General features: G+C 43.3%; 1 protein-coding gene across 4 annotated transcripts in view; it reads left to right on the plus strand.

Moving 5' to 3' along the window:
- Positions 1 to 3,297: 3,297 nt before the first annotated feature.
- CLUAP1 (clusterin associated protein 1) overlaps positions 3,298 to 18,927 on the plus strand; it is a 71,497-nt gene continuing 55,867 nt past the window's right edge. Inside the window, exons 1-5 of one of the 4 annotated variants that reach the window (XM_080383561.1) lie at positions 3,298 to 7,016; positions 7,626 to 7,737; positions 9,737 to 9,821; positions 13,220 to 13,399; positions 14,515 to 14,610. In XM_080383561.1, coding sequence (XP_080239687.1) covers positions 6,995 to 7,016; positions 7,626 to 7,737; positions 9,737 to 9,821; positions 13,220 to 13,399; positions 14,515 to 14,610 — 495 coding nt within the window. In that variant the 5' untranslated portion in view covers positions 3,298 to 6,994. Of the gene's footprint in view, positions 7,017 to 7,042; positions 7,538 to 7,625; positions 7,738 to 9,736; positions 9,822 to 13,219; positions 13,400 to 14,514; positions 14,611 to 18,927 lie in introns of those variants that run through there. The other 3 variants (XM_080383564.1, XM_080383563.1, XM_080383562.1) reach the window with 3 other exon arrangements.

The following is an 18,927-nucleotide window of genomic DNA, read 5'->3' on the forward strand; positions in this document are numbered from 1 at the left end:
AGGTAAGGACTATTTGGGATAATCCTGGAAGAGCTCTCATTTCCGCTTATTTGTGTCTCTAGTTTTGACGGTGGTGCCCAAATGGTGACTGCAGTTAGTTAACTAACGTAGCTGTGCCAAAACCCGAGCCTGGAGAAAAGGACCTTGCCCAGGAGGGCTTGTTTCACCCTTGCACTGGGCAGGGCTTGTACTGCTCCCCTGGGAAAGCAGTGCTTTGCTTGGTGATCCTCATCAAACAGGGCAAACTGGGTAACTGGTGGTAGCGTCCTTCCAAGCCCACTTTGACTCTTCCTCCTTGTCACCTTTGCTGGTTGCTCTCCGTACCCTTCCCCCCAGGTAGGTCAGGAGCCAAAATGTTGGCGTTGCAGGAAAGACACATCAAAACTTCTCATGAGAAAATAACTTTTGGTTTCCTTTGCCTCGCAGTGAAGGTGATGGGGACTTTCAGCTCCCAGGGACGCAGGGAGCGCGGTGTCATCTATAAATCAAGCTGTGCCATGCCATCTTAAATTGGACACCCAGAAGTCAGGCAGATTCTGGGAAACCGGCAATTAGCGCTGGCTTCAGGCAGGCCAAATGGCACTCTGCTTTGCAGGGAGCTAATGGAGAGTGGAAATACAATCTTGTTTTTCACTGCATATAAATGAGAACCCAGCCTCTCCTCTCCTGACCTGTCAGACGAAGTCTGAGATGGATCTGGAAATCTACTTGCTCAGGGATGTTTTTTCATCCTAAGTAGCTTCTCTTGCTTATCTGCTGAGTGATCAGACGGAGCCTGTTGATTTATTACCCCTTCTGCTTGATACATGGGCTGCTGCTTATCCTGGGTAGCCACTCTGCTCTCAGAGCCCTTCCCTAATGCCAGCACATTAACAGGGAGGGAGCTGCTCTGCAGTGTAATTACAGGGAACGTGACATTCCTGGATATTTTCCTTCCCCAGACACAAGGGCTCCACATTTCCCTGGGTTCCTCAGCACAAATATCACTTCACCTCCCACCGGCGACCCCCAGCCATTTCCTCTCCCGCTGGTAGCGGTTACCTTCCCTTCCTCGCTTCTGGAGTGATAAGGGTAATGTTAAGTAAAGTGAGAAGGAAGAAGTCTGCTTGTGAAACTATTCCATGCCAACACCCAGGAGTCTGCAAGCTGAGCCAGCCCTCAGCAGCAAACAGAAACTTCGGATTGTGTGGATGGGGCCAGCAAATATTGCAGCCCAGGGTTGAAAACAACCTTTAGGTGAAAATTAATCTGTCCCAGCAGGTAATAGGGGAGGCTCTGATTAGAAGAGCAAAACCTGATGCCCAGCTTGCAAGGAAAAGCTGAAAGTGGATGCAAAAAACTGAACATGAAGTGTCTGTATGACACTTCCATATACCAGGCAAATGAAAACCTCATCATTTCCTACTTTTTTTTTTTTTTTTTCCCACCAGCCCTTCTCTGAGCAGATTCCTCAGGCAGGTTCCCTTCCCAGTCTCTCAAGCTATAAAGGGTATCTGCAAAGCTAATACCCTCCTGCAGGTATTTTTTTATCTAACAGGTAGCTTGGAAATCAGCACAGCAAAAATAGTTTTTATTTTCTCCACCATCAAGATGACCACATTTTCATTTTTTTTTTTCACAGTGAATGAAAGGTGACTTGTTTGTTGAAGCATACGGCAACTTTGTAGGAGAGTCTCCTTCGATGCAAAAGAAGCCTGGGGCCTTTTTACCCCTTTTTCCCAACAGGGAGGGTGCAGATGAGTGTTTTGTTATTTGTGCTTGAGGAATTTGAAGAATGCCTAATCGTCTCAATTTTTTTATTCCTGATTTGAAGAACATTAGAGAAATTGGCATAAAAATTACTTGCTTTCTTACTTGAACAGCACGTTATGTCCTCACCCTGCCAAGAGCTCCAGTCCTGCCATCCCTGAGATCGAGGACTGAATTTGCAGTGCGAGAATAACCAGGTAAGACGACATCAGAAAATCAGGAAAATCCTGAAACTCTTTTTCTTTACTGTGCAGGTCATTTTACAGAAGGGCACTGGGAAATGAAGGGAATTGGGTGCTGCTGGAGGAATGTCTGACCATGCCAGGAGCTCTGGTCTGCTGGCCAGTCCTCCCTCCAGCACAGCTTTCCCCAGTCCCGGGGCTGTGCTGCTGCAGGGGCTCCGCTCAGGCTGCCAGAAAGATAGTTTTAGCTAGAAAAAGCTTTTTTTGTTGTTTTTTTAGACACGTGGATTTCTAGACAGATACCAGGGTCCAGCTTTGAATGAAATGAGGCTACAGGCTGTTCAAGTACCCCAGCAGGAACTGGTTTGGGAGCTGGGTAGCCTGGTGCCTGTGACACTGGCTTGGGGACAAAGCCCAGCCTCAGAAAAGTTCAGTTGTCTGCCCTGTTGTGTGGACCTGTTAGAAACCAGGTGATTCTGCATCTTTGAGAGCAAAATCAAACGTAGCTGCTCTCCTAACACATGGGAAACCAGGTGGTGGGACAGGGGGAGGAATAGCAGTTTACTTGTGACATGCCTATAGCAGAGCCATTGCTGGAAGCGCGCAGCTGAAGCAGAGGCACAGGGGGGTGTCCAGGCGTGTGACAGGGATGCAGTTTTCCTCCTGCTCTGGTGATGCAGGCTGTCCCTGGGAAGATGCTGGTGGCTGCAGTGGTCATGCCACCACCTGCCCTCACACCCCCTCTTCCCCAACTCCCCCCCAGCATGGCTCGCCGACCACTGCGCTGTTTCTTTCTGAAACTCGAGGCATGAAAAAAAAAAAAAATCTCCTTTCCAATTAAGTGGCAGAGGCACCACAGCTGCTCCTTCTTCACAACAGGCCCATGGTACTTATCTGCCTGCCACATCCCTGAGCACGGACCCTTTCCGAGGGTCAGCCAGACCCCATGTAACTGTTTGTCCCATGGGAATACCGTGAAACAACAACTCTTCAAAAAGCATAGTACCTTGTTACCAGAGGAAACAAAGGTTTTAGGCCAATCTGCCAGGTACTGTAATGTAAAGATGTGAGAATTTGACTTAAAAACTTGTGATAGCAACTTTAATACCAAGCCTCACCAAAAAAACAACCTGGGGAAAGAGAACTGTAGAACACTAAAAAAAAAAATATATATATATATTTTGCCAAACCACCCCACCCCTGCCCCGCCATCTGCAGGAAGATGGCAACAAGAGTTCTGACGGATAAAAGCACCAACAGAGGGAAGGATTAATAGAGCTGATTATTTCTATGTTGAGAACCTGACAGATACTGGGTGGGAGGGGGAATGTCCTGAAGGGATGGGGTCGCACGCAGCCCGAGACAGGGAGCAGCTGCTGAAGGGTGCAACCAGCACTGCGGAGACGAGATGGGGAGAAAGGAAAAAAAGCTGGCAGTTGGCCAGGAGGCTCTGGCTGTGAGATCGATCACTCTGTTTTGGATGTAAAGAGTGTTTGGTGAACACAGCGAGGAAAGGGGTCTCAACCGGCAAATCATTAGATTTATTTTGCTGATCCTAAAATGGCGATAATGAGGTGAAGCAGCAGAAAACATGCATGGAGGTTGTATGGTTGAGCTCCATAGATGGAGGGGGGGGTACCTTGTGTGGGCAAATGTTACCAAATTGTTCTTTCTACCTGAAAAAAGAGATCAGTTTGTCTTACAGGCAGAGGAGGCTGGTGGGATGCTACAAGGTCTGGTCACCCTTGCAGCAAGATAGTTTCTCTTTCCCATATTTCTTTGATTGCAGAGCTCATCTCCTGCCTTGTTCCAGACACTGAGGCTCTCCCAGTGCACGGAGAGGCTGTGCACAGCAAACCTGGGCACGGTTCTTGCTAAACTGGGAGCTGACACAGACACATCAGGCTGTGTGACAGGGTATCTGAATGATGGGCTATTTAAAAGCACAGTGTGCTAACCACGCTTGCAGCAGCCAAAAGGGACCTGATGGCATGTAACCTGGATCAATGATGTTCAGCTGCCCCGGTCAATGGTTTCTCAGTGAAGTCTTTGATTAATGGGTGCTCATGAGCCAAAGGACTACTCGACTTCAGCAGTGAGTTTGGGGACAGGTAGGAGCCAGAGAGAGGGGCTAAAAGGGGTTAGCGAAGTCCTGAAGGCAGAATGGAAGCAGAAAATAGGGCGAGATGATGCTGATGGCCTGGGGTGTGGAAGGGTTTGCCTGGCCCCACTTGCAGCATACGTAGCGTTTGTCACCCCTAAAGTGATTTGGGGAGCCCCCAAATTCCCATGCACAGCATATGAAACAGGCAGAAGAGGATAATATTTTCCATGAGGTGCTAAGTAATAGCTGTTGCTTCTGTCACCCCAGCTGTGTTTCACAGCAAAGCCGTTCACTCAGGCTGCAAGGTGGGTTCACCACCTTCTGCTAGAAACCAGTCTGGGAGGCAGTTTATGCCCTTGGATGCTTACACACTCCTTGGACAGGGTTTGCTACCCCTGGCTGGGTTCTCCTGCACCTCTACCAGCCCTGCAGCAGCAGTTGTGGCTTCCTACAGCCCTAAAGAAATGAAATTTCATCTAAAAAAAATTAGAGGTTTGGATAGGGACCAGGCACTGCAGATGTGAAGATATTACCATCTGTACTCAGAAGCCTGCAATGTCATCTGATAGCTCACCCATTGCCACAGAAACCTGTGCCAAAATTTTAATTTTATTTCATTTCCAACAAGATTTCCAGCTTTTGTAGTGATGAAAGGGGTAAAAAAAAGTCCTCAAAAGTGTGAACTGGGCTGTTGAATGGGGACCAGTTTCCATGGAGGTTAGTTCATGTGTCTAGGGAATAAGCAGAAACGTCTAGCATTTTTTCCTTTAGGTGTGGGTTTTTAGAGGTGGGGAGGTGGCAGGGAGAAAGGCTTACTCCTCGTGGATGTGGTGTGAGCTCCTGCCACGGTCGTATGCTGCAGTTTGCTCCTCTTTGGGCCCCTGTTTAGTTCAAAGCTACACCCACTCCATCTCCAGTGGCACATTTTTGCTGCCAAATATATAAATATTAATGATATTTATATAAAGTGAAGAGCTGAGGTAAACAGTACACTGACAATATATTTCATTTTTTTTACAGCTTTGGCTTTTCCTCACGTGTTTCATCCCACCTGCCTTTTGGCTGCCAGTCACTGTAACACAGCAGTAGGGCAGGGGACTGTTTCATTCCTTCTCTGCTCCCCCTGCCCAAGTTATTGGATGGCTCATACACTCTTGAAGTAGTGAATTATTTAAGGTTTGCTATCTCATGGCTTTCTGGCATGTGAAACCCAGTCTCTAATCACGTCTCCTATTTTCTAATGTAGCTACTTCATTTCAATATTTATTCTTTCTAGGATTTACTGCTATTTCCTTGCTTTTGATTACTTTTTCAAACATGTGGATAGGATACTGCTCAACATAGAGCCCGTGTATGTGTGTCTTGTATATGCTTGGGTAGTTAGAAGTGGAAAACTGCAGTCTGCTCCACAGAATGTCCTGAGACATCCATAGATCAGCCTGACATCTAGATTATTTTCAACTCATTCCACTCCGTGATATTGATGACTCTGTCAGTGAGAGCTGTGGCCGTTCTGTCCAGTGTTTCTGCAGAGTCTCATGGTCAGAGCTCCTGTTCCTTCCGGACATCTGAAGCCACCAAGTGTCAGTGGAGAAGCTGTCATGCCATTCTTTCTTGATGCATCAACATGAAAACTGCTGTTGGTTTTGTCCATAGGGGCAAACTCAGGACACCAGGCATCTTTAAGAAGTTTGTTATGAAACTGCTGACAGGATCAGTCAGTGTCAGTTGTGGACAGGAGCTGAGAGGTCGCAAGAAGCAGTGTTGGCTGGCCTGGGGACACTGGTTTCTGTGGGTGTCTCTGGGGATGGACAATGAATGCACAGGGGTCTGGCTCTGCCACCGGGCAGCCACGTGCAGTCTGAGCTGCACCAAAGACGCCCTGTGCATTTCAGCGAGTGCTCCACATACTGCAGGAGCTGCCTGCGTGGCTGTGGCACCCCGGGTGCCCATCAGAAATGTGTGACTGTAGAGAGGAAGGTTTTTCCACCTGCCTTCCCACTGGTCCTTGTCCTCTGCTCCCCCTTGAGCTCAGCCTGCGATGGTTGAGCACATGGGCAGAGCTGCGTGCCGGGCTCCTGTCTCAGGGGCTCCTGTCTCAGAGAGCTCTGGATCAGCGTCCTCCTCCTGGAGTGGGTGGGAGGTGGGTGCGCTGACTCCAACAGGACCGAGAGCTGGAGACTCAGCACCCCGGGGTGCAGCAGTGGTGTGTTTGTGTCCACTCAGGAGAGGTGAGGACATGTTTTGCAGCTAGAAGAGGGCAGATTTAGATGAGCAATTATTAGGAAGAAATTCTTCCCGGTGAGGGTGGCGAGGCGCTGGCCCAGGCTGCCCAGAGCAGCTGTGGGTGCCCCATCCCTGGCAGTGCCCAAGGCCAGGCTGGACGGGGCTGGGAGCAACCTGGTCTGGTGGGAGCTGTCCCTGCCCGTGGCAGGGGGCTGGAACCGGGTGATCTTGAAGGTCCCTTCCAACCCAATCTGTTCTGTGATGCTGTGACATCCCTGGTGACCCCTGTGCCGGCCCATGGGGAGCACGGCCTTCTCCTCGAACTACAGCGGCCACGGCTTGAGGCGGCACAGGCACTACCGGGCCTTCTCTGCAAACAGCCGGTGACGGCTGCTGGCCCTCGCCCCTGCTGCCTCAGTCGCACACGGCAGCCAGGCTCAGCAGAGCCCCTGTCTCAGCGGGGTGTCACCTCAGCAGGGAGCCGCCCCCGGCGCTGAGGCAACCAGCGGCGCATCCCAGCTCGGGGCGCGGCCAGCCACCCCGCCAGCCCGCCCCACCGAGCGAGGGGCAGGCCGGCCGAGCGCCGAGCCCCCCGCCCGGGCTGCCAGGCCCGGCCCGCCGCCGCGGCGCTCCGCTTTCCGCCGCAGTGTGGCCCGGCCGCCGCGCCGTAGGGCGGTTGCCATAGAGACGGGCGGCGCGGCCTAGCGCGGCGGTGGTGCGCGGGCTCCCGGCCATGTCGTTCCGCGACCTCCGCAGTGAGGATCCCCCCTGAGTGGCGCGGGGCTGGGGCGGGGGGGACGGGGACGCGGCAGCCCCCGGGGTCTGTCCCCCAGGGCCCGCAGAGCAGCTCCGGGCCCGTTGGGTGCCTCGGCGGCTCCTGCTTTTCCTTTGGGCTTTGCCCTGTGGGTTCACGGGGGGACGCGGGAGGCGGGCGAGGGGCGCCCGGGCTCGGGCCGGCGCCTCAGGCGAGGCCGCAGCGTTGGAGCCTTTGTTTAAATTGCTGGCTGGCTGTAACCGGGCTTAGCAACGGGCCAGGGCTGGGGTAGCACAGCCTCTGCATACCGGGCCTCACCGCAGCCCCTGGGTAGCTCCGTTTAAATGGTGTATTTTGCAGAGAGAAGCTACTTTAACGTTGTTTCTGCCCCGTGAATCTCTCGTTAAAAAGTTACATTTTTTTTTTTACTCAGGCATGTTTTCTGTTGAAATTATTATTTTTTAAAAATTAATCCTTGCAGGTGGTTTTTTTCACCAGTACTTTGACAGGGCATATCTAACGGTAAATGAGCAGCGTGCTGTGGGAGCCGGAGTTCTCGGCAATGCCTGTGTTGGTGTGTAAGGAATCCCTGCTCTTGCTCGTTTTTCAGATTTCACTGAGATGATGAGGGCACTGGGGTATCCCCGACTGATATCTATGGAGAATTTCCATACCCCAAACTTCATGCTTGTTTCAGAAGTGCTCCTCTGGCTGGTGAAAAGGTTGGTGATTAGGCTGGTGGACCTTGGGGCCGATGCTGGGCTGCGATATGTATGCTTGGCGCTGATGTTTTGTTGTGGAAGTGTATTAATTTTAAAGAGGAACATAATGATACTTAGTCATTCTTTTGAGATCTACTCTTCTAAATATCAGGTAGAAAATGTGGTAGTTAAGTTTTCAGGGTTTTAGTTTAATTATACAACAACAACAACAAAGTGTTTTCGTAGCTGAAGCAGGAAATACAACGACACAGTCCTGGCAGCAATTGCATGCTGAAGGTGAACGTACTTACTCAATAGTAGCCTTATCCCTTTCACATATTCTACAACCTCCATTACCGTTCTGCCTGTAATTGACTTTGTAACCCAAACAGGGTGATACATAGTGAGAACTTACCAAGATACATTTAGTTCTTATCTTGTTGCTACAATTGTTACTGATTCAACCTGGTATTGTCTGGCATCCATGCCATGTTTTTTAAAAAATAAAATGATACAGTACTAAGCTACTACTACTCGGTTGTGGTTTTATACCCGCTTAACCCATTGACAGACTTGTTTAAATATAGATGGAACTTGAGGTGCTAATCAAATTATACATTATATTCTTTCTCCCATATAACTGAAAAAATAAACTAAGTTTTTTAGGCTTCTCAAAAGGTAGAATATTATAATTGGAAATATGACAGTGACCCATTTGCCTAATTGCTATTTTTTGGCCTGGATTTATAATAAGTACCAGTTCAGTTTAATTACTGAGTTGTTAGAAATTTGTTGAATATTGTTGAAACTGTAGTAAAATAGGAAAATACTTACAACCAGTCAAAATTACTTGGATTAAGTTACCTAAATATTCTTTAAAATACTGCTGTTGCACTGGGGTTCTAAATTACTGGTTGTTTTTGTGTAAAACCATAAATCAGTGTCCCCCTCCTCATATGTAACAGTAAAATAACAAAGCATTTGAAAGAAAACAAAAATATTATTTAAAAAATATGTTCTTTAATGAACCTGAACACTTCTAAAAGCTTAAACTTCTGTGTTACAAGATTACTGGGAGCTCTATGCCTAATAGTGAGGTGCTTCACTTTCAGACCAAATAGCAACTGGTGTACTGGACCAGATAGCACTGTTACGGGTCAGAATGACACCTGACACAGGCGGAAAGCTTTTCCAGCTTCTAGAAGCCTTTTAATTACACTTTAAAGCAGAGAGGCTACTTTGCATGTGCCTTGCTTATATTATTAAATGTGATTTGAAAGTGAAGATGCTTTTTTGCCTGTCTGAATTCTGAAATTCTGAGATGGGGAATTTTCTTTTTTTCTTCCCTGGTTCCTGTAGGCACGTGACTTCCAGAAGTTTCTGCGTTTCACTGAGGGTTTTTTAAAAGCATTTCACAATCTTTCAATTTGCTTTTCCAAAAGTTGTTACTTTTGAATGTCATATGTTTGAAATGATGTCTGAGTGTGAACTTTTCTTGTGTATTTTGAGAGTGTGGAAAAGTGTCATAACATTTTAGAGGACAAGGTGGCTGTTTCTGTTATTACCAACAACAGTAATCTAGTACAAGTCATTTTAACGTATTGCTGGAAAGACTGGGAGCATTACCTCAGTTGTATGCCTGGTGTTTTAAATTGTGAAGCCACACATGATTTAGTTTGATTTATATAAGCAGCTTGTGGTTTAAGTAGTAAATTACTTCTGAAAATAAGTATTCCACAGACTTGATTGAGCCAGCTGCCTGAAAAGATGTATTCAGGACCCCACAGTAACAAATCCTCCTGGAGAAGTGTCTCAGGTTTTACAGCTTTTGCAGTTTGTAAACAAACCCATTGTATGCATTCCAGGGTTGGGATGCTCCAGTCTGCAGTGGGAGCTAAAGATTTATTTTCCAGTCTTATACATGCTTGTTTTGTTTGGTTTTTTGCCTCACAAATGAACCGGTCTCTCTAATACTGCACGCGTGTTCCTTGTCAGAACGTACGTATGCTTCTTTCCGCAGGTATGAACCTCAGACTGATATTCCTCCTGATGTGGAGACAGAACAGGACCGGGTTTTCTTCATTAAGGCAGTGGCTCAGTTCATGGTAAGTCTGCCTAAGGGGTCGTGCTTAAGCATATTGACATACTGGTTCCATGTTAGCTTTAATGCTTTATCACTTTATCTCTTAACCCCTTACAATTTCCTTGCAGTGTGTAGCTGAGAATGTATTGCGTTCTTGTGGGGTATTATGCGTCTTGTGCTGTTGTGAACTTGAACAGACCAGGGCGTGCTGCTACTGAAATCATGTAGAGTTGTGTATATCTCTTTGCAGAACTGAGATCTAAACATCTAAAACAGTATTCATCCTTATCACTTCATATTTATAAAAAGGTAATAGTGGAAGACTATGTAGGTAAGAAATTCTTCGAAGCCCTTTAAATGGGTTCAGAAGAGATCCTGTGTTTATTGCTAACTTGGATGCCTAATTCTTTTTGCATGCCTGGATAGTCATATCTGATAATTTCATTATGATATAGAATCATACATTGGTATTCCGTTGTATAAGCCTTCTCACCAGATCAAGTCATATTTTTCTCAGATCAAACCTTTTATCCATTAGGCATGACCTTACTTAAATTGGGCCATCAACTTTTTTAGTCTCATGGAATAAAATAACATTGTGCTTCATATCATTCTTGGTATTTTGATACAGCATGAGCCTTTGCTGTTGTGACACACTTACAACAGCACTCTTAATCAGGTGGAAAAAACTTAATGGGGCTGCGGGTGAGTCTGGAAGCAATGGAAGATTTTATGCTATACCAAAGATTAATTTCTTAGAATACATTTTTGAATTTTAAAAATACATTAAAATGACTTTATAACCAAGCCAGCTTTTCCCTTCTGATTTGTGATGATGTCCACCATAAATTTTCTTAATTTTCTAATTTTGCTATGTTCAGAGCATGGTACACTTCCATACATACTAAAATGCACTTTTGAGGCTTGGAGCATCCTAAGATGTAGTGAACAGATCTATTTTGTTTGGAGAGATTTCCCCCTTCAAATTAAACATGTTTTAAAAGGACAAATATGGAAGTAGAAATAATCTGCATACATTTTCCTTTTAATAGCTGATTTCATGTAATTTTTGAGATCCCAAGGGTTTTGAAGAATTACATAATGTGATTCAGAAAATGAAATGAGTAATCATCCTGTAGTTAATATTACAAGATAATATGGGGATTATTGTAGGTTTTCAGCATTTTCAGAATGAGAAAAGCTTGCAGACATTTCCGTAATAATTCACTGTCCATGGAATCCACAGTTATCTTCTCCAGTAGCTAATAGCTTTATGCATCTGTAGCCAGAGGTGAGATTTGATGGAGACAGATTTGTCTCAGAAGAGAATATCAGGATAGATTAATCATCATGAAATATAACTACAGTATTGCTCTCCTTTACTGAACATGGAGTAAAGATGTGTTAATTTTTAAAACAAATTATATATTGCTCTGTGTTACTGGTAGTTTGAGAACTTAAAAAAACAGTGTTTTTTTAAATCATTTGCCCACCTAGAACTGCCCTAGCCTGTGTGGCTCAATACCTGACTCCTACTCAAGCCTGCTTGGATCCAAACTTGGAGTGCAGCAAAAAGCCTCTAATGAGTTTAGCCTCATAGAAATACATTCATGAAAACTTACTTAGCCAAGCAAGGTACCAAACTTTTTGCAAGAGGCAGACATATTTGTTTTTAAAGAGTGATGGGAGAAACAGTAGTTTAAGTTTAAGTAGTTTTGAGTGAAAAAACATTTTATTTTCCCCTTTTACTAGACATTGATTTTTCTCTCTTGGGATTGAATTGGAATTCCTGTCTCTAACAACATCCTTTATGATGTGGCGAATTAGTTGTCTTTGTGTAGGGGATGGTTAATAGATTTTGTCAGTTTAATGACCTGCTTCGCTTAAAATTTAGTACCTACTGTTTCTATGATTAGATTTTTAGATTCCTTATCCTGAAGGGGAAGGAAGGAGAACATACCTGTCTTCCTGCTTTGTGTATTGGGTCATTTGAGGTCACACGGGTCGAAATTTTGTACCATAAGTCTCATATTCCCCCAGCTTAGGTATACAGCATCAGTAACCTACCCTGGAGGTTTTGACTTCACCTTTCAGCTGAGTTCCTGCCAGCAGGAAGCAGGTGTAGAGTCAGTTTCCTCTGCTGGGTTGAGATTTTGGGAGGAGAGGTGCAAGATGTAAACATTTATTGGAGATGCAAATCTGATTGTAAAGTCACAAAGTCTGACAAGATGCATGCAAAGAAACATGGGCCAACAACTATATGCATTGTTTCCTTTGTTCTTTGAAAAGTAGAGCTAAATCCATGGTTTGAGATGTGGTCCTTTCTCTCTTTAGTCTCACAGGAAATTTTCCTGCAGTCAGTTATTCAGTGAAGCTCAGTGCAGAGCTGGCAAAACTTGTACCAACCATTTTAATGTTTGGGTGTTTTACCCCAGATTGAACGTCTTGCACTGTCAGAGCCCTCAGGGGGAGTGAATTGCTTAACAGTAACACTGTATTACCAAAGTTGTGTAATACCACAAGTGAATCGTGGATAGATTCTTTCTGCCCCACAGTATTCCCGAAGGATAGACATTTTAGCAGAAGTTTCATCGTGAAAAGATCATTTGGATGCTTAAATTTTGTATTCATAACTGAGGATCAGTTTTTGTTTGCTTACTTGTTTAGTCACCAGCAAGAAGACTGCCTCAAAATTTTACCTGAAGTTTTGTCTTGGTTCCTTGTGGCTATTCGTTTAAAATATAATCTTGCCAGGATTTTCAAGAACATTTGTGTTCTTTCTGTGACAGATGTATTATTGCTATTATGTTCTTTTTTCCCCGTTATTATTTTGAAGTATAAAAAGATAATATTACATTTTTAAATAGGTTCTTCCTTACTGGTCTGTCTGTACTTTTCAGAGGTGGAAGACAAGGGAATAAAATCACTTATATCATAGCAGGGAAAAATTTGAGAGAAACAGTAAAATATTCTGAAGGTACTGCTGGAAGAGAAGACAGTTAAATTGGGATAATTGATCTTATTCTTGTAACTCATTAAGGGTGAAATTTACCTCTCTGCAGCGCATCATCACAAGACCTGGGCAGCACTTAGATTCCACTTAAACTAAATTTGAATTTAAGTGGTGCACAGGGGTTTTGCTGATCTTCATGCAGGGAAGAATTAATGGATAGTTTGAGTATTTTCATTCTGACAGTTATCTGCAAATGTTCTGACATGCAGAAAGTGCACATGTTTCAGAAAAATTTCTTCTAGAAACATGAGTAATATGATGAGGCAAACTTGTATTTCCAAACAGGAAGATTTATTTCCGTAAAGCAAAGCATGGTGCCTGCAAAAAGAGCTTTTGCTCGAAGTGTGAAGAGGTAAATAAGGATTTTGTTCTTTGTGACGTGATGAATTCATCCTTTCTTCCCAAAGGCTACCAAAGCTCACATAAAGCTCAACACTAAGAGGCTTTACCAGGCAGATGGCTATGCAGTGAAGGAACTGCTGAAGGTCACCTCTGTGCTTTATGGTGCTATGAATACCAAGGGCGTGGAACGTGCAGACGTGAGTGAGGAAGACAGCAGCAAGTTCAAGTTTGATCTTGGCTCAAAAGTAAGGAAAGCCTGTGCTCTTGTCTGGGGCAGGGGTTTTGTCTTAACTTACGAAAAGTAAATCCTCTTTCTATCTGAAACTTAAGTAGAGAGAATATTCTTGCAGGGGAGTGGGTATGTTTTTAACTCATACTTACTATAGCTGAAGTTATGTGCTACAATTTGTTTTAATGTCTGTGAATTCTCAACCAGAAGCATAATACAAGGCAACAGTGGCACAAATTTGATTACCTGTGGTTTGGACTGTTGAAATCCTAGAAATATTGGAGTAGGCTGGAATAAAAGACTACTTTCTATTAACCCTGTTGCAACAGGAAGAGTTTGTGAAATACTGACTGAAAGTTGGTTTTCAGCCCATTTGCATTAAAGGAAAGGGATCGTGTTACCCTAAACAGACATCAAGCTGTTAAAGCCCTTAAAATAAGTACCATCCCTACATATTAAAAAAAAACCCAAAACTCTCCTAAATAAGAGGAATTCCTCTTACTGCTTTTTGTTAGTTTTAGCACCTCTTATATATTCTAATATTTTTAGTCTTTGATGCTTTTATACTTGTACTATGTCAAGCTTGCTTGTTAGGCAATAATTCTACTACTATTCTCAAAAAAAAAAGGCAGAATCACAGGTGGTTATTCCTCTGTATAAGTCTGGTGTGTCTCTCTGAAGAAAGCACCTGAAGAAATAATGAAAGAACACTTGTAGGTGTTCAATATTAATTACCTATGCAATGTGCTAGTCATGTACCTTTTGGTATATATACTTTAGCATATGAAAAAGATGATGCTTCCCTTTGCCTTGGGCAGCACATGAACCAACAACTGGCTGAGTCACAGTTTTGAGGAGGGTGGTTGGTGGGGTTTTTTGGCCTGAAGTGGCTGGGGTTTCACCTAGAAGCCTATTTCTAAATGGTGCCCCATCTAGACCATTTTAAAGGCAAGAGACAGGCTCACTCTGATTCCAATGGACAATTTCTTCAGTACTGTAGTAGAGTTTCGGCCACAGTGTCAACCTTCTATCCAATTTTAACCTTAAAATGGAAAAAAGTCTGTCATGGACAGATTCTTTGTGATACTGGGGATTCTCTTTTGCTATTCAGCACTGTTGCTATGTTTCCAGATTGCTGACTTGAAGGCAGCTAGACAGCTTGCTTCTGAAATCACCTCCAAAGGAGCAAGTCTGTATGACTTACTTGGCAAAGAAGTTGAACTAAGGGTAAGTATATGCTGGACAGTGTATGAGAACTTGTCTTCACTGGGTGCTGCAAAGGAAAAGGGTAATGAAAGCATCAGTAGTTCGTCTTAACAGCTGCATCTAAAATGAGTGTTCTGTGACTTTGAAGGAAGGGGTCTGAAAGTTTGCATTTCCTTTCCACTTATACTTGGGTTGCAGTAAGCCTGAGAGAAGAGTTCAGCATTTTCTCTTCAGCAGGAAACTGGAATACTCTCTGTAGAACCGTTTGGAGATACTAACTTTGTATATACTTGTTAGTGGTGGGGATAGATACATCCTAAAAGATAAATTATTAATGCCATTAGTTTTCCAAGTGCAAGGCTCATTATTTCTGTTACAGTAATTGAAGAGCTCGCAAGTCTGCAGGGTACATATTCTTCAGCTTAGTTGTAAAATTCAAACTGGTGCATGAAGTCAGGAGAGTGTCCTGAAACACTACCAATAAGTCTTCCAATTATTTTCTTAAATGCATTTATCTGCAATGCTGGAGGTTATTAATTTTCTGAAAATAGACATGTAAAGAAGGGAAACCCTTGACTGTTCTAGTGCTGGTTTTGGTGATCTTCAAATTTGCAGTATCCGAGCTGTTGGAGGTGCATCCTGTAAAAGCCATAGACTGTACCTTGACGATTAATGCTCCCCGATTCTTGTTTGGTGGAGTATGTCTTTCAAAGAGTAGGTGATATACGGAGAAGTCTGTCTATGGGAACATTGCCTTTTCTACTTGATATGTAAGTCCGCGTGGTATGCAGTAGTGTGAAAGGCATTAATATTTCAAAAGGGAGAGGGAAGTGATAAGCCAGTTTAATTCAACATACACAGTTGTCACAAAACAGTTAATCAGTTACTTCTCATATTGCATTCTTTGCTTAATTTCTTGGCTTTGAAAGAATTTTCACATGGATGCTACCCAAGGTGTTAATATGTGCTTCGGAGCATTAAAGCCCTTTTCCCTGTGTACAGCATCCCTAAGAACTCCACTTAAAAAGTCAAGTACAGGTCAATATAAGCCAACGTTTTTAAAAAGTATTGGTTTGAAATTGGGCATTTAATGACTTTAAATCAAAGCTTTTAGGAGTCCAACTGACTTTAGAACTGGGCCCTAGAAGAGGGACTTGTGCAAGTGCGGTGTGCTGAAAGCATGAAATGAAACATCAAGAGAAGAGTAAGTGCTTCAGTACAGCCACTTCTCATTGGGTCCATTAAGATATCTTCAATGGAAGGCTATTTGAAGGTGCAATTTCTAAAAGGATGGTACTTATATGCAGTAGTGAGCATGTTTGTCGTGGCGTAATGACTGAGTGCGCAAGATGGGACTAACTAATCCTACATAGGTACACAGTTTATATTTTACAAAAAGGTTTGACAGATGGAACATGTAGTCTTTAAGAAATCCTGCCTTAGGAAAGGTGACCTTTGGTTCAGTCTCATTAGCTCTGAGTTTATATCCTAAAAGTACAAGGTGACACTATGACAGCACAGTGAGAACCCTCAGAGAGCAGCAGAAGAGACTTTCATGCTCTGTTCCTTATGATTTGTGACTGGTTCCAGCCATCTTCAGTGATTTGTTAAACCCAAAGAACCCATTTTTGGCTTGTGTGTTAAATGCCAAGTTCAGTACATAAGCGCATGACAAGTTTGAGGCTTGAGCCTGTAGCAAAGCAAATAGGTTTCAGGTTAAAATCCATGAGGTTGCAGTAACCAGGTGGTCAGTGGAATTTGTGAAGTTTTCCTTTTTTAATTATAAGCACGCAATTCTGTCTTTCACTTGAAGTATGAAGCGTGCTCATTAGAGCCAAATGCTGCTGTTTTCTTCCATCGCTCTTAGGTTTGGTAGTGCCCACAGAAGTCAGTGGAGCTGCAGTTCTTGCTAAGTAGCCAGCGTTGAGGGCAGTAAGGAATCGCCCTTCTTCATTTCCCACATCTTCCCTGCATTCTTCACAGAGTTGGTGAGGTGCTCAGAAGGTCATAGGGATGGCATCCTCTGCCTGCCCTTCCCACCCGATTCCTGGTGGGCAGAGGTAGAAGTGCAGTTAATTCTGGCTTTGTGTGGGGAATTGGAGCTTTGTAGATATCAAATGAGTTGCCATTAATCTAAGGTTATTTTTATTATTTTTTTAGTGTGAAGACATTGATCTCCATTGCTTACTCTCTTTTGACATTGCATGGCTAAGTAATGCACACAATAAATTGCACTGGCAAAGGGATTGCGCTATTAAAGGGCGGTAGGAGAGCAGTATGGTTTATTTTTTTGTTACATTTTATGTCCTGAAACCTGTCGCATAAATCACAGCTGTGATACTGTTTTAATGAATTTGAAAACATGGTAGTTTTATGTTCCCTGAACCTTTTTTCTTTTTTTTTTCTTTTTCTAATCCATTCATTTCCATATATTTAAATGAAGGATCTTCCTACCTAGACTTAGACAGCCTGATGATAATTCTTGTTTCTATCCAGAGTGAAGACTGCTTCATTTTCTGGTAATTGTAAAAGAAATGCCAGTGTTTGGCACTAATGGGTTGACTAGGTCTGTTCTCTTAGTCTGAGCAGCTTTTTGGGAAAGATCATTGGGAAAAAGGTGAAGTAAAACTCATTACTTCTTTTAGAAATGTTGACTCTAATTTGTGTCACAACCCTTACTTTCTTTATTGAAGTTCTTTTTGCATGTAATTTGTATAGAAACAGTGTAGAAAAGTGTAGAATACATTAGAAAAATTTTATTGCTCCAGGTCATGGAACACTTTTTTTTTTTATATAAATTACTTTCTGAATGGAAAACAAATTTCAGCTAGAGAAGGGTTTATTAAGGGACTGGTTCTGTTAGATGTATTGTAAATAAACAGTGATGTAAATGTACATGTGTATTTATTGGGAAGAGTTTAAGTCTGTATTTCTTTCTTGGAAATGTGGTACTGTGCCTTTCTGATGCTTTTGCAAATACATTATTTCCTGACTGAATATATAGTTCTTATGTATATGTAAACTGCCTTTCAAAGTTAATTTATGATGTAGAGAAAACTTTAATTTAAGAACAGAGCAAGAAACAAAACCTACAGGCATTCATTTGCTGAATTCAGACTATGATGCTGTTAGTTAAGACTTTGGGAAAAAAAAGACAACCCAAAAGATATACTTTTATCAGATGAAAATCACAATTGTCATTTTTGATTTAAAAAAGAAATCGCATTTTATATTGTAAATAGAAAAGGAAGGCATTTCCTGATTAACAATCCTAAAGCAGCAGGAAGCTTAAATGTGAAGGGGAGCTATTTGGTTCCAGCCCTGCAGATGTGTAAAGAGATTCCTATCCTGCTGCCAGTGGATCCCAGCTTGTGCAGTGGGTTGTGGAGCACCAGGTGGGGAGGGGGAGAAGTACAGGCAAGGCATGTGTGGTGCTGTGGCTGTGTCACCTGCACTGTCAGGTAACTGTTCAACGGGAGCTTGGCCTGGTTAACTCTGGGGAGCAATTCAGCACTAAGGGGGAAAGGGATGAAAGCTCTTACTTGGTTAGAGGATCTTTGGAGCTAAATGTTGAATTCTTCAACACACTGAAGCTCTGTTGTTTGTAGACCAACTGTGGATGAGCACAGCATAAGTTATTGATGTCCTGTGGCAGCAAAATGGTAGACACACAGAATTTTTATTTTAAAATGCATTTAACCCTTACTAAATAAATACAATAAATATTGCGAAATAGTTTACAGTTTCCATTACTCGTTCAAGTCTTAGAGCACAGAAATTGCTAAGTTGAAATTTGTAGTGTGTAGTGGAGTTGATGAATGAATTTTGCTACAACACCATGAGATCCCTAGATGAAAAGAAAATTCTGTGCATGGAGACATATGTCTTCATCTTCATTGTTTCCTTTACTGCCAGGGGGACTTTCTCTGCATTGCATTGTGATGTAGCCTTCCTTTTAGGAATGTTTACAGCTAGTTTTGGAAGAGTAACTAGGCGCTTTGAGTTCTGGTTTTCGTCAATCTGTTTTCTACTTTTTTTTTTTATGGCGAAGGTGGAGGTTGATTTGGATTTCAGGTGGGGATGGGAGAATTTGTTTGGATTTCTTTCTCTCTCGTCATATGCTATACTAGTACTTAGGATGATTAAAAGAAGTAGAAATTGAAAATACCAGTGCTGTGATTAAGCCTGTCAAGGCCAAAATCAAGAAAAGCAGCAATAAAATTAATGTCAGTACTCAGGCAGAACGCAGCACCACTTTACTATGCATTCACTCTGGGTTCCACGCGTGGCTGTCTCTGGACCTACACAGCTAACTGCTGGGGTCTTGTAAATGGCCAA

The sequence above is a fragment of the Falco punctatus genome, assembly GCF_963210335.1.
Source record: "Falco punctatus genome assembly, chromosome: 4".
Taxonomy (NCBI): Eukaryota; Metazoa; Chordata; class Aves; order Falconiformes; family Falconidae; genus Falco; species Falco punctatus.